The following is a 13,504-nucleotide window of genomic DNA, read 5'->3' as shown; positions in this document are numbered from 1 at the left end:
CGCTCAGTTTTTCCCATGTTAACATCACGTAACGATGTCACATTGATGTCACCTCGCCACACACCTACCCCGGACCTGGACCCTGCTCCCCACCGGGGCTGTGCGTGGCCAGCGCGTGCTGCAGACTCGTCCCCGAATCCCTCCGTCCCTCTGTCTGGGTGTGTTTCTGCAGAGAGCCACCCATGCAACGAGCGGGCCGGCCTCAGCACCATTCGGCAGGTGCTGCCAGCCGGTCCCCTCTCTCGGGGACATCCATCTCCCCCAGCCCCGCGCTGGGACGGGCTGAGCATCGCCGTGGCAGGGCTGCCAGCCCTCCCCTCCAGTTTCAGTGGCAGAGCACCCTTCCCTCCCAGCCTCTGCCCAAGCACCTCAGGGTGCTGCTTAGCAAATTAGCGCGCAAATCAACCCGCTCGCCTCTAATTGGGGGTGAGTCTTTGAGGACGTGGTCGGGGAGGCTGGCCCCCCCCTCGGAGGGGCTGCGGCGACGCTTTATCTGGGCGGACAGATCCCTCCTAATTGAGCAGATACTCCGTGTTCGCAAACAGATGGCTCCTTTGCATCAATTATTCCTTATCTGGGGAACCGGGGGTGATTTGCTGACAGATAGTGAAGTTAAAGCGAGGAGGCGGACGGTGCTCCGCGCCCACCCCGGCTGCTGCCTGGGGGTCCCAGGGGGGCACAGACGGGGAGTGGGGACGGAGCGTGGCTGCCCCTTGGGCAGGTAGGACCCATCGCTGGTGCTTCTGCATCTCAGCATCCCCCTGGCAGGAAAGCACAAGGGGTGGGGGGTGGCCCCGCCGATGGGCTGGTGGGTGGGCTGGGGTGAGGGGTGCTGCGGGGGCTGCCCGGGGAGCAGGAGGGTGCCAGCCTCGGCCTGGCGACCGCTGTCGAAATCCTTCTTCTCCGCTGTGACCCTCCGCTCCCTGCCTGCCTCTTGCCCAACGCCGCTGTGACGCATGGCGGGGGATGATTAATGCTAATTAACAATTAGATGCTCCGAGTATCAGAGTGTGCCCCAGCCCTTTCCCGTGCCCACAGGTAGGGGATTGCTGCCTGCTGCTGCCGGTGGCATCGCCCCGGGAGGAGGAGCGGCGGCGTGGCACCCCCCTGGGACCCTGGGGAGATGTCCCTGCCACCTCCAGGGATCCCACACCAAGCTTTCAGGGATGGGGACCTGTCCCCAAACATGTCCCCTGCCCGCTGTGACAGTCACCCTCTGTTAATCAATGGGAAAGGGAAGAGCACCCCGCCATCGCCGTACCGTGGGAGCCGGTCCGTGGTGGCACCTGGGGACTCGCAGGCTGTGCCGAGCACTCAGGTTGTGCGACGCTGCCATATGGATTCCATAAATTAAACCTTTCCGGGAAGCAAACGGTAAATTTATACGTCTGCTCGCGTGGCTCATTGAGTCTAAGGGCTTCCCAGCACAGAATTCACCTGCCGTCCGTCTCGCTTTGGCTCTCCATGTTCATAGAGTAATCCCGAGAAAAATGGGATCAGTGTAAAACCCTCACCGCACCGTAACCTTAACCTTAATGTCCCCAAATCGGGAGCGGGGTGTCCCCTATGGGTGTCCCCTATGGCAGGAGGGGAGGTCACCCGCATCCTGCGGTGGGTGCAGGATCCCGGGGACCCACTCAGACCCGGGGCCGGGTTGTCCGTGCGTCTGTCCCAGCGCGGTGCGGCGATGCTGGGGTGCGGTGACAGCCCAAGCTGTGCGCTATAACAAACACAGGGCCACGGCAGCGCCCGGGGATGGTGGAGGTCAGGGATGGAACCGTCCCCAAACCGAGCGAGAGGCAGCGGCGACGCCGTCCCCGTCCCTGCGGCACGTTCGCCTCGCCCGCTCGGCTGGGCCGGCGACGGGAGGGTTGTTGATCTCGAGTAAACACTGCCCGGTTGAGTAATCGGGAGCTGCCTAACCGGCCAGCTGCCGCCGGCGGGCGAGGGGACGCCGCTTTGATTCATGTCCTCTCCCCCCCCGGCTCCAGCCTTTCTTGTCTGGCCGCGCCGGGAGCCATCGGCCGGATCCAGCTGCAGCCCCGCGGCGCGGGCTGGCGTGCGGCTCCCCGCGCCGGCCACGTGCACCGGGCCGGGGCAGGAAAACAAAAGCATCCTGTGTCTGTGTGCCCCGGCACCCCCCGTGCCCCCCACCCCGTGCCGGCGAAGGGAAAGGCACTGAGTCTCTGTCCTGCTTCTCTTCCAGGCGTCCTCTTCGTCCTTTGAGACAGCCGCCGCCAAGCCTGCCACCGGCGAGCCCCGGCACCGGGCGGCCAGCGCCGGGGAGAGCCCGGGGACGGGCGGCGGGGCTGCCCCGGACATCGGCCAGCGGACGGTTTTGGATGCGGAGGGCGTGGACGCTGGAGCCACAAGTAGGTGATCTGGGGGGTATGGGGATGCCGTCCCCAAGGGCCGTCCCCTGCCCTGCTGCGCGGTGCCACCACGGTTTGGGTCTCCCGGCGAAGGCTTGCGCCGAGCGGTTTGGGGTTGGGGCTCCAAAACCCGCTGGGGAGGTGACCCCAACGGCACCTCGCTCCCTGCCTGCCATCCCTGGGGCCGTGAGTCAGGCCGTGGGCGCCGGGGAGAGCCGCGGCGTTGGGCTGGCCATGCTGGGGAGCCGGGGGGGCCCCCGGGGCTGGGTCGGGCCGCGGCTCCCGGGACTCGGCCGCCCCGTCTGTCAGGAGCGGCAGCATTTTTGGGAGAGGTATCACGCGTGCCTCCCTCCTGCCGCCTTTCTGGGCCGGCTTGTTTGCCAGCCCTTCCCGGCGGGCGCGCCGTGCTGTGCCGTGCCGTGCCGTGCCACGCCAGGCTGCTTTGATCTGGCTGCAACTGCCAGTGCCGGTTCCTGGTGCTGGGGAGAACTGGGAACCGCAAGGTGCAGCGGGCAGGGAGCTGGGGCGGGCAGGGAGCTGGGGAGGGCATCGCCGCCTCCGTGGGGCGAGGGGGCTGCTTGGAGCGGGGAAGGGGGGTTGTGACCCCCCGTGTCCCCGAGGAAGGGCACTTCCCGGGGACACGGTGGTTCACGTCGGCCGTCAATCAGCCCCGCGGGGGTTCGGCCCCCGTTTGGGACCCCGCAAAGCGCCTTGTCCCCTGAGGAGGCTGAGGGGACATTTGCAAGCTGCTCACAGCCCAGGCGGCAGCGGCGCGGAGGCAAGCTGGGAGCCGTGGCCTGGAACGGGCCCGCCGGAGTCAGCTCGGGATTTATTACCCTGCCAGTGGCTGCCGGGCAAAGGTGACAGTGACTAATGGCTTGTTACACGCCTGCCACATCTCATCTGCGCACCGCGGCCGGCTGCCGGCGCTCCCAGCCCCGGTGTGTGGGCAGCCTGCGCCCGCCCTCCATTCCCTGGGGTAGGACAGGGGTGACCCCCCCTGTGACCCCATGGGGACCTCGGCCAGAGCGGGTGACAGCTGGCTGGCTTGGTGCAGGAATCCATCCCCGTGCCGAGGATGGGGACCCACTCCATGGCCTGCCATAGTGGTGGTACCACCGTATCTCGGGGCTTCCCAGCTCGGTGGCACGTCCCAGGGTGTCCCGGTGAGCCTCGTGTGACACACAGGACTTCCCACCGGACCAAACTCCTTCGTGGTTGCAAAACCACGAGCCGTGCTTGCCCTGCTGGCACCGTGGCAGTGCCGGGACGCGGAGGAGAGCGCGCGTGGATGCTGACGAGGCCGCGAACGCGTTCGCTGGGAAAATTAAAAAAATTAACAGGCATTGGCTCGGGCTGGATTAGTAAAGGCAGGGAGATAACAGCGGCTCTTTATACCTTGTGAGAATTGCTGATAAGGGCATTTGTTCCTCCGTATTCTTTAAAAAGAAGGCAATAAAAATTTAAAATAGAACGGGAAAAGGGGGGTGGGGGGGTGGTGGGCAGCACCGGCGTCGGAGGCAGAGGAGGATGGAGGGGAAGCGGAGGATGAGGGTGAGGTGGGGGGCACACTCTTGCCCCCTTTTAGGGACCCCCCTGCCCCGGGGGAGGGGGGGAAGGTGCCAGCCGCCCGCCCCCCCCCCGCCCCGTCGGGGCCCGGCCCTGCCCGGCCCGGCCCCCCGGTGAGTCACGCTCCAGCCGTGCGGCTCCCGGGGCGGCGGGCGGGCGCCGAGGGAAGCAGGAAGCGGCGGTGAAGGCGGCGCGGGGAGGGGGGGGAAGGCTCGGCACGGCTCGGCTCGGCACGGCTCCGCTCCGCTCCCTCCACCGCTCCCCCCATGGAGGAGCGCAGCCCCCGCTGGACGGCGCGGCCGGCGGGTGAGTGCGGCCACCCCCCCGCCCCTACCCCGGGTACCCCCCGTGCCAGCTTCGGGGGGGCTGGAGGCTACGGTGACCGGCTGCGCTGGGTCCGGTGGGTCCCCGCCACCCGCTGACCCCCCCTCCCCACCTCAGTCACTTTGCTGCTGGCTGGGGGGCTGCGGTGTGGGGGACAGAGGGCACCCTGGGGCTGGGGGGTGAGGGTCACCCTGGGGCTGGGGGGTGGGGGTCACCCTGGGCTTGGGGGACCCCGTGGTGTGGGAGACAAAGGTCACCCTGGGGTTGAGAGAGCCCGTGGTGTCGAGGATGGTGGTCACCGTGGGCTTGGGGGTCCCTGTGGTGTGAAGGATGGAGGTTGCCCTGGAGCTGGGGGACCCCATGGTGTGGTGGATGAGGGTTGCCCTGGGCTAAGGGGAACCCGTTGTGTGGGGGACAAAGGACACCCTGGGGTTGAAACCCCATGGTGTGGAGGACAGAGGTCACCCTGGATTTGGGAGACCCCATGATGTGGAGGACAGAGGTCACCCTGGATTTGGGAGACCCCATGATGTGGAAGGTGGAGGTCACCCTGGGCTTGGGGGAACCCATGGTGTGAGGGATGGAGGTCGCCCTGGGTTTGGGGGACCCCGTCATGTGGGGGGCAGAGGTTGCCGTGGGGTTGAAGGACCCTGTTGTGCGCGGGATGGCGGTCACCCTGGAGTTGAGGACCCCATGGCACGGGGGATGGAGGTTGCCGTGGAGTTGGGGGTCCATCTGCTGCATTTCATGGGGCATGTTGGGGGGAGATGGGACCCGCTGGGTTCTGCGGGCTCAGGGTGTGATGTCAGCTGAGGTGCTCCTTGCCTTGGGGTCGTTTCCCACACGGGGGGAGCCCGGCCTGCAGGGTGGCAGGACACGGGGGTGTGTGGGGCCGTGCTGGTAGCTTGGCTGGTGGCACCGACCGCGCGTGTCTCCTTGCCTTACTGTCTGTGTTTCCCGAGCCCAGCGCGCGGGGCCGTGCCTCAGTTTACCCCGCAGCGCTCTGCCTGAGCGGGCCACTCTCGTGTTATCCGTGTTTCTGGGCCCTTGGGGCCGCTGGGGCTGGGGAGGGAGCGTGTTGCCAACCAAAGTGACCCCGACGCAGGGACCCCGGGCACCGCAGGCCGCGTGGGGTGATGACACGGCCCCGGTGTCCCTCCCGGCCCATCGCCTGCCGGTGTGTTTATGGCTCTGCTCCATCCTCGCTCTTCCAGCCCTGCCTGCCTTGCCCTTCGCCCCGGGGCCTGGCGGTTCACCGTGCCGGGCTTGCGGCCGCACCGCGCTCGTGCCCTATGTTGTGCCGCGTCCGAGCGACCACTTGGCACGGTGGAGCCAGTGCCAGTGCCCGGTTGCTGTCCCCAAACGCCGGGCCAGCGCCCGCTGCCAGCCCTTGGAGCAGCAGGGTGAGTGACTGGCCCTCTTCCTCCTCCTCCTCCTCCTCCAGCCCCTTGGACCGGGGCATCTCAACACGGGCAGCGGGCACAGAGCTGGAGCGGGTGCCGGGGTGCCATGGGGTTGCCCGTCGGGCCACGAGCGGGAGCCACGGCGGGAGTTAATGGAGGGAGAAGGCAGCGGGAAGCCAGAGCCTCTTCCTGCAAGCGTGCGCCTGCGCGTCGGCCCCGGGCGGGCACCGGGGTGAGCCGGTGCGGTCTGTGGGTGTGCCGAGGCGGGCGTGCGCCGGGCTGCGTGCGCGCCGGGCAGCCCGCTCGTGTCACCTGGCGTAACGTCGGGTGTGACGATGGCGAGCGGCGGCGGTGGCAGGGCTGGGCACGGTGGGGCCGGCTGTGCACACGCGTGTCCGTGCACACACGTGTGCGTGCGTTGCACGGCTCGAGGGTGCTCTGGCAGCTGTTGGGGCGAGGGGTGCGCACGGAGCGTGCGGGACCCCCTCCATGTTGGGTGCTTGCTGGGGCGTGCGAGCGTGCGTGTGTGCACGTGCACGAGCTTGTGTGTGCACGCACAAGCGTGCATGCCCGGGGCTTTTTTGGGGTGGTGGGGGGGGTGTGTGTGTGGCTGCAGGGCAGGGAGCGTTACAGCGGAGCCAGCGGCGTTGGCGGGGGGCCAGGCTGCCGGGGCGGGGAGGTGCTGGGGACACAGGGCAGTTCATTGCTTCCTGACGTGCCAGCGCCCAGGATGGGGTTGCAGGTTGGGGGGCGGCTCGAGGTGGGGGGTGTGCGTGGTATTTTTAATTTCCACTCTCCTGCTCCTCCCTCCAGCCCCTCAGCCCTCTCCCCCAGGCGCTGCCCGTCACCCTGGCCTCTGGGTTGGGGTCTAGGGGCTGTGCCTGGGGTGTTTCTGCCTGCGCTGGCCGTGCTCCGGGTGGGTGCCAGGCGGTGGTGCTCCCCCCCCACATCGGGGGGGCATGGTGCCATGGGTCACACCTCTGTCCCCAAGCCCCGGGTGCAAGGTTTGGTGTCACAGCGTGGGCCGGGGAGAGATGGCCTTTGCCTGCCTCTGCCTTCGCGTCCCGGTGGGGACACCCAACCCGGACCCCCGTGTGCCAGCGTCGCAGGGTGGTGGGTGTCCCCGGGAGGGGGGGTCTGGGGGGGCCACCGGGCAGCACCGCCAAGCCCCAGCACCCGTCCGGGAGAAGGGACAGCCGGAGCTTGGCACGCCGCGGCCGCCCGGGCATGCTGCCAGCGGGATTGCCCTTGAAATAGCCCTTGCCGTGCCTCGTGCCTTGTGCCTCGGCTGCTGGGCCAGGGGCCACCCCACATCCCCCCCCGGCACCCCGCTGCCCGCCGGCGGTTGCGAGGAAGCTCGCTGTGCCGATAACGGCGGCCGCCTTATCACGGGGCCTTCTGCGCGGCCTGGCCCCCTGGCCCTTATCTGCCGCGGCCGTTGGCCCCGGCTCGGCTCTAGCCCCCCCTGGCACCCGGCGTAGCGCCCGCGGGGGCGGCCGCTTGGCAGCCTGCCCCCCCTCGCCATCCTTTTTTGAAGTTTAAAATCCATTTAAGTCAAGAGGAGGGAAAGTTATTGCCTCTAAAGCCCCTCGCGCCGAGCGGTAAATCCTCTTTGCTGGGCCGCTGCCGCCTCTCAGCACCCGCGGGGTGACGCCAGGGGGGGGCCCAGACTGTGTGTCCCCCCCCCGGCCCTGGCACCGTGCAGGCGGGTGCTTTTAGGGCTGGGACAGAGCTGGGATCCCCAAATGCCCCCCTAAAGCCTGGCCAGCGTGGGGTCGGGGGCCCTTTGCAGCCCCCCAGCCTCACTGCGCTGGCAGGAGCATCCCTGCCGCTTGCTCGCCGCTTGCTCGCCTCTTGCTCGCCATTTGCTCGCCACCTCCTTGCTCACACTGATTTGGTCCAGATAAAGGGGTTCTCCTCGTGGCATTAATGCCCCGGCGTCCCCCCCATGGCATGGGAGCCCACGCCCCCGCGCTGCGGGGCACCCGACGGAGCGGGAACGTGACGCGCTGCTGGCACGCTGGCGTTTTTGTTTGATTTCTCTTCTCCGGCGCTGGCAATATTTAAATATTAATGCCTGCCTCTAATTGCTGTGTCAGAGGAGCGGGTCGGCGCGGGAGCAGGCGCAGGGGCGGCAGCGCCGGCTCGGTTTGTTGTCTCGGGGGGTGTTTGCCGAGGAGGAGTGTTTGTGCACGCACACGCGTGTGGATTTTTACTCCCTTGGGATTCGCTTGGCCCTGGCAGCGATGTGCGACGGTGGCGGCTGCGGGGGGACCGTGCTGTGATGCCACCGGGGTGGGGGGGCCCTCGGGACCTGATCCCCCCTCATTTTGCAGTGGGGTTTGCAATGGGGCACCGCCAGCATCACGGGCACCCCCAGCATCCCGGGGCTCCCCCAGCATCCCGGGGCTCCCCCATCATCCTGTGGCACCGCCATCATCCCCGGGCTCCCCCAGCATCCCCGGGCACCCCCAGCATCCCCGGGCTCACCCATCATCCCGAGGCACCCCCAGCATCCCCGAGCTCCCCCAGCATCCCCGGACTCCCCCAGCATCCCCGGGCACCCCCAGCATCCCGGGGCTCCCCCAGCATCCCGGAGCACCCCCAGCATCCCCGGGTTCCCCCAGCATCCCCGGGGCACCCCCAGCGTCGCGGGGCCCCTCTCCCGCTGCAGGAGGGTTAATGGCAGGGGGGTGTGTGTGTGTTTTTTCTTGGGGCAGAGCGGCGTCAGATGCTTGCGTGCTGGCTTCCTGCAATAAAGCCACCGCCGGCGCGCTTGTCACCTGCTCTCTGTTGTGCTGCCAAGCAGCAGACATGCCGCTTCTTGCTGGGGGCCCTGGCGCGCTCCCCGCCGCCGCCGCCGCTCCCCCCGCCGCGGGCGCCCGCCCCGTGCCAGCGCCGCGGTAGCAGGTGTTTGGGGAGGGCACGACGGTGCCTGTTGCCACACGCCTGGTGCAGGCGGGGGCCGTTTAACTGTTCCTCGCCGCGGCCGGGCCCCCTTGGCTGCCCTCCCTGCTCCCCCCAGGGCGTAGCGGCGGTGCCAGGGCTTGGCACTGCGGTGCCCCTCTGCCGTGGAACCCGCCGCCGGGGTGCCCCCGCGCCACCCGTGCGCCGTTGCCCTCCTGCTCCCCGGCATTTGGGGTGCGGAGCCCCCCCCGGGGGCGGGCAGAGCCCCTTGGCAGAGCCAGCCCAGCTGCAGGCAGGTGTCTCCGGTTGTCCCCGGCTGTGCCGTGCTGTGCCACACAGTTGGAACCTGGGGGGGGCCCGTGCAATGTGTGCCATGCGCTGTGCAAGCTGCTTGGCACTGCTGCTGCCCACTGTGCCGTGCTGTGCTGTGCCATGCTGTGCCATGCAGCCCTCTTGGACACAGGGGCACTGCTGCTGCCCACTGTGCTATGCTGTGCCGTGCCATGCTGTGCCATGCAGCCCTCTTGGACACAGGGGCACTTGCTACTGCCCGCCGTGCCGTGCCGTGCCATGCCGTGCCATGCCGTGCCATGCCATGCCATGCAAAACCCTTGGACACACAGGGCATTGCTGCTGCATGCCGTGCTGTGCCATGCCACGCCATGCAACCCCCTTGGATGCCCAGGGCACTGCTGCTGCCCACTGTGCTGTGCTATGCCGTGCCGTGCCATGCTACGCTATGCAGCCCCCTTGGATTCACAGGGCACTGCTGCTGCCCACCGTGCCATGCCGTGCTGTGCTGTGCCATGCCACGCCATGCAACCCCCTTGGATGCCCAGGGCACTGCTGCTGCCCGCTGTGCTGTGCTGCTATGCTGTGCTGTGCCATGCCATGCCATGCAAACCCGCTGGATGCCCAGGACCCTGCTGCTGCCCACTGTGCCATGCCATGCCATGCAGCCCCCTTGGATGCACAGGGTACTGCCCTCCGTGCCGTGCTGTGCCATGCAGCCCCTTTGCACACACAGCCCTGGTGCCAGCACCTTCCCAGGCTTTCCAGCGCTGTTGAGCGGGTTTTCCCCGTTGGTAGTTCTCTCTGCTCACCCTGATGCCCTCTGGATCCTCGCCTGGCATGGCATGGCATGGCACGGCACAGCGACACCTCTCTCCCCATTAACCCTGCGGCGAGGCGCTGCCGTTGCCGGGGTCCTGCTCCCGTTAGCCCCGGCTGTGGCGGTTTTGCCCCCCTGTAACCGGGCAGGGAGGCCCTCGGAAGGGGCTAGCGTGGGGTCTGCGCCCGAGGGGTGGCCGGTGCCTCTCCCCAGCCGCTCGCAGGCAGATCCGGGGTGCAGGGAGGGCCGGGGGCGAGCGGCACCTGAACGTCCCCCGCGGAGGAGGCAGGTTTTGCTCCGTCCCACCCGCGTCCAGCCCCGGCTCCCGGCACCGGCTTTGTTTCCGCCGTATAACAAGATGATGGCTTAGGGTCAAGCTGGGGGTTCATAACTCCTTGGAAGACTTCGCCGAACAATAAAGGTGTCTGGCTTTATATCTGCTCGTATTTTACCCGCGCCGCGGCCTTTCCCCAGCGCCGGCCGGGATTTACGGCGGGGGATAGTTGAACGTGTCGAGGCGAGCTGGGGAAGCCGAGGCCGACCCCCCCCATCTCCCCACGCCTTTGCATTCAGGGCCTGTGCGCTGAAATATTTACCTTCCAGCTCCTCTGACAGCTCAAGCCGTCTCCTGAAGCAAAGGTTATTGAACTGCGAATGTTATGACATTACATTTTTGTGTCTGCACTTTCAAGATGCGCGATGCAGCCTGAATGATAAGTGATCTCGGGGTTAAGGGTGGGTTATTTTTTTTCTCTCTGCTCCTTCCCCTCCCTCCTGCTCTCCTCCCCGCTGTTGGCTCTGCTGGGGCTTGATAACGCTCCCTTTTATTGCCCTGCCTTTGCATTCCTGCAGCTGGACTCCCTGCAGTCGGTGTGGGTGCTGGGGGTGGGAGAGGGACATTCCCAGCACAGAAGCTGACCGTGCCTCAGTTTCCCTAACCCTCATGCCAGGGGGCACGCCAGGGTGGGCGATGGTGGCACCCACTTGTTGGAGGATGCTGATGCTGATGGTACCCCAACCCCTCCTGCATCCCGACGTGGAGGGGAACGTGGCATCCCGCATCCCCCCAGGGCTGTGCCGTGGAGCAGGAGGTGCTGTGCCGGTCTGCGCCCTGGTGCCAACCTTGCAGCCCCGTTAGTGGGGTTTTGCGGGGCTGGCAGGGCTCCAGGGTGGGCTGCTGGGGCGATGCTCTGCGGTACCCCAGCTGTCTGGGCTCTGAGCATCTCAGGAGCCATCCCCACTCGAGACGCAGCATCCTGCGTGGCCCAGGGGACACGTGGGGAGGGGGACAAGGGACAGCGGGTCTGGCCTGTCCCGTACACACTAGAGGGCAGCAACAAACTGGATCTGCGGGCTGCGTTGGGGGCGTGAGGGGGGTCTAACCCCCCAGATTTACCCCAGCGTGGTGGGAGCTGCTTGTTTTTAAGGGGCACTTCACGAAACCCCTTCGCAAACCGAGTCCGATGGAGTGGTGGGACCCTCGAACTGGTCCCACCCGCCATGTCATGTCACTCCGGAAGCAAATTAATTAAGTCATTCCATGAATTTGGCTGCGTTCGCTGCTGGTGAATCCCATCTGCCCCCCCACCTCCTCCTCTTCCTCCCCGGAGCCCACCCTACTCCGTCTCAGCTCCCTGCTAGAGTCAACCTCTCACCCCGCAGCGCCGGGAGCTTTCCAGGGACTCGGGGCCGGCCGAGCATCCCGAGCATCCCGGGTCGGGGCCGGCCGCCAGCGCTAACAGAAACCAGCTGTACTGAGGGGGGGCAGAAAAAAAAGAGGTCAGGGCCCGGGAAATTAAATGTTCATAAACGTAGACCCGAGCGCTTAAAAAGTAGGGCAGTGCCATTAAATCTCATTAAAGTTTAATACCTATCAGTGCCACTTCAGGCAGCCCTTGGACATTGCTTTAATTTGATGGGTGTTAAGGGAGAATTATCAAATAATTGTGCTGGCTGGGGACTTGCTTTTATCATGTTACACGGAAAGCTCTCCCGGCTTTGTGCCGCACATCAAAACAGCGGCGGATAGGTATTGTTCTGGGGAGGGGGGGGGCTTCAGGGGGGGTCCCCGCCATCCCCATCGCCCTTGGCGGTGGCAGGAGGGATGAGGGACACCGGATCGGGTTGTTACAGGGATTAGCTGCCCCGGGAATCTGGTTTTCACGCCCAAATTTAACCCATCTGCCCGTGGCTGGGGGGGGTCTGCCGCCCCAAGCCGGCATCCCTGGGGGTGACGCGGGGACAGCGAGCATCCCGCTGTTGTCCCCATGGGTCCTGCCGCTGTCCCCGTGTCCCAGCCACCTGGGATGTCAGCGTGGAGCTGCGGGTGCTGCTAATTCACCCTAATTTTTGGAGAGGCTCTGGGGGGTGGAGGGAATTGCCGAGGGGGTCCCCGTGCAGTTTTTATAGGGTGCACACAGGGTTATTTTTATTCCTTTCTATTTCCTCCCTCCTCCTCTCGCCGTAAAAATAAAGTCCCGGTTGATAAAGAATTAGTGCCAGGTCGTTAGTCCTGGTTTTTATGAGATAAAGCCGGGCGCAAGGTGCTGTCGTGTAAACGCCGGGGCCAGGGGAGCGCGGGGATGGGGGGAGCGGAGCCGCTGCCATGAATTATTCAGCAGCGCCTGATTTCGCATTATTCTCGCTGATACTTTTACAACCTGTCAGTAAATAAAAAGATTCTACATTATTTATAGAAATGAACCCGAATGGGTTGGGAGAATTTACTGTTGCTATTATTAGGGGCTGCTCGGCACCGCGTTAATGAGAGCCGGGTGATGGCGAGTGCTGCTTCTCGGTGTCCCCGCGCCCTCCCCGAGGGTGCCCGCGTCCCCGTCACCGCTGCCGGCTCCCGTGGCTGGGGCCCCTTCGTGTGTCCCCAACCGCAGGGTCTCCCTGGCTTTGGGCTGCTTGAAGGGAGGACGTCTCCTTCCCAGGGATGTCTCCCACCCAGGGACATCATCTCCCCAGGGACATCATCTCCCCAGGGACACATCCCTGTAGGTGACACCTTCCTAGGGACATCTCCTTGCTGGGGACATCTTCCTGGGGATGACATCTTCTTCCTAGCGATGTCTCCTTCCTGGAGACTTCTCCTTCCCAAAGACATCTTCCTGGGGACATCTTCCCAGGGATGTCTCCTTCCTGGGGACATCTTCCTGGGAACATCTCCTTCCTGGGGATGTGTCCTTCTCAGGCACATCTCCTTTCTGGGGACCACATCTTCCCAGGGACATCTTCCCAGGGATGTCTCCTTCCTGGGGACATCTTCCTGGGAACATCTCCTTCCTGGGGATGTGTCCTTCTCAGGCACATCTCCTTTCTGGGGACCACATCTTCCCAGGGACATGTTATTCTCAGGGATGTCTCCTTCTGGGGACATCTCCTTCCCAAAGACATCTGCTTCCTGGGGACATCTTCCTGGGAGCATCTTCCTGGGGACCACATCTTTCCAGGGACATCTTCCTCCTGGGGACATCTTCCTGGGGACATCTTCCTGGGAACATCTCCTTCCTGGGAACATCTCCTTCCTGGGGATGTGTCCTTCTTAAGCACATCTCCTTCCTGGGGACCACATCTTCCCAGGGACATCTTCTTCCCAGGGATGTCTCCTTCTGGGGACATCTCCTTCCCAAAGACATCTGCTTCCTGGGGACATCTTCCTGGGAGCATCTTCCTGGGGACCACATCTTTCCAGGGACATCTTCCTCCTGGGAACATCTCCTTCCTGGGAACATCTCCTTCCTGGGGATGTGTCCTTCTCAGGCACATCTCCTTCCTGGGGACCACATCTTCCCAGGGACATCTTCTTCCCAGGG

The 13,504-nt window shown here is 65.5% G+C and overlaps 1 protein-coding gene across 2 annotated transcripts in view; it reads left to right on the top strand.

The window, feature by feature from the left end:
- GSE1 (Gse1 coiled-coil protein) overlaps positions 1 to 13,504 on the top strand; it is a 93,424-nt gene that overhangs the window by 28,400 nt on the left and 51,520 nt on the right. Inside the window, exon 2 of one of the 2 annotated variants that reach the window (XM_068411276.1) lies at positions 2,207 to 2,372. In XM_068411276.1, the coding sequence (XP_068267377.1) occupies positions 2,207 to 2,372 (166 nt within the window). Of the gene's footprint in view, positions 1 to 2,206; positions 2,373 to 4,177; positions 4,248 to 13,504 lie in introns of those variants that run through there. The other variant, XM_068411277.1, reaches the window with a different exon arrangement.

The sequence above is a fragment of the Nyctibius grandis genome, chromosome 12 (assembly GCF_013368605.1).
Source record: "Nyctibius grandis isolate bNycGra1 chromosome 12, bNycGra1.pri, whole genome shotgun sequence".
NCBI classification, from domain to species: Eukaryota; Metazoa; Chordata; class Aves; order Nyctibiiformes; family Nyctibiidae; genus Nyctibius; species Nyctibius grandis.
Note: the sequence above shows the minus strand (reverse complement) of the source record. Positions and strands in the feature narration are given on the sequence as shown.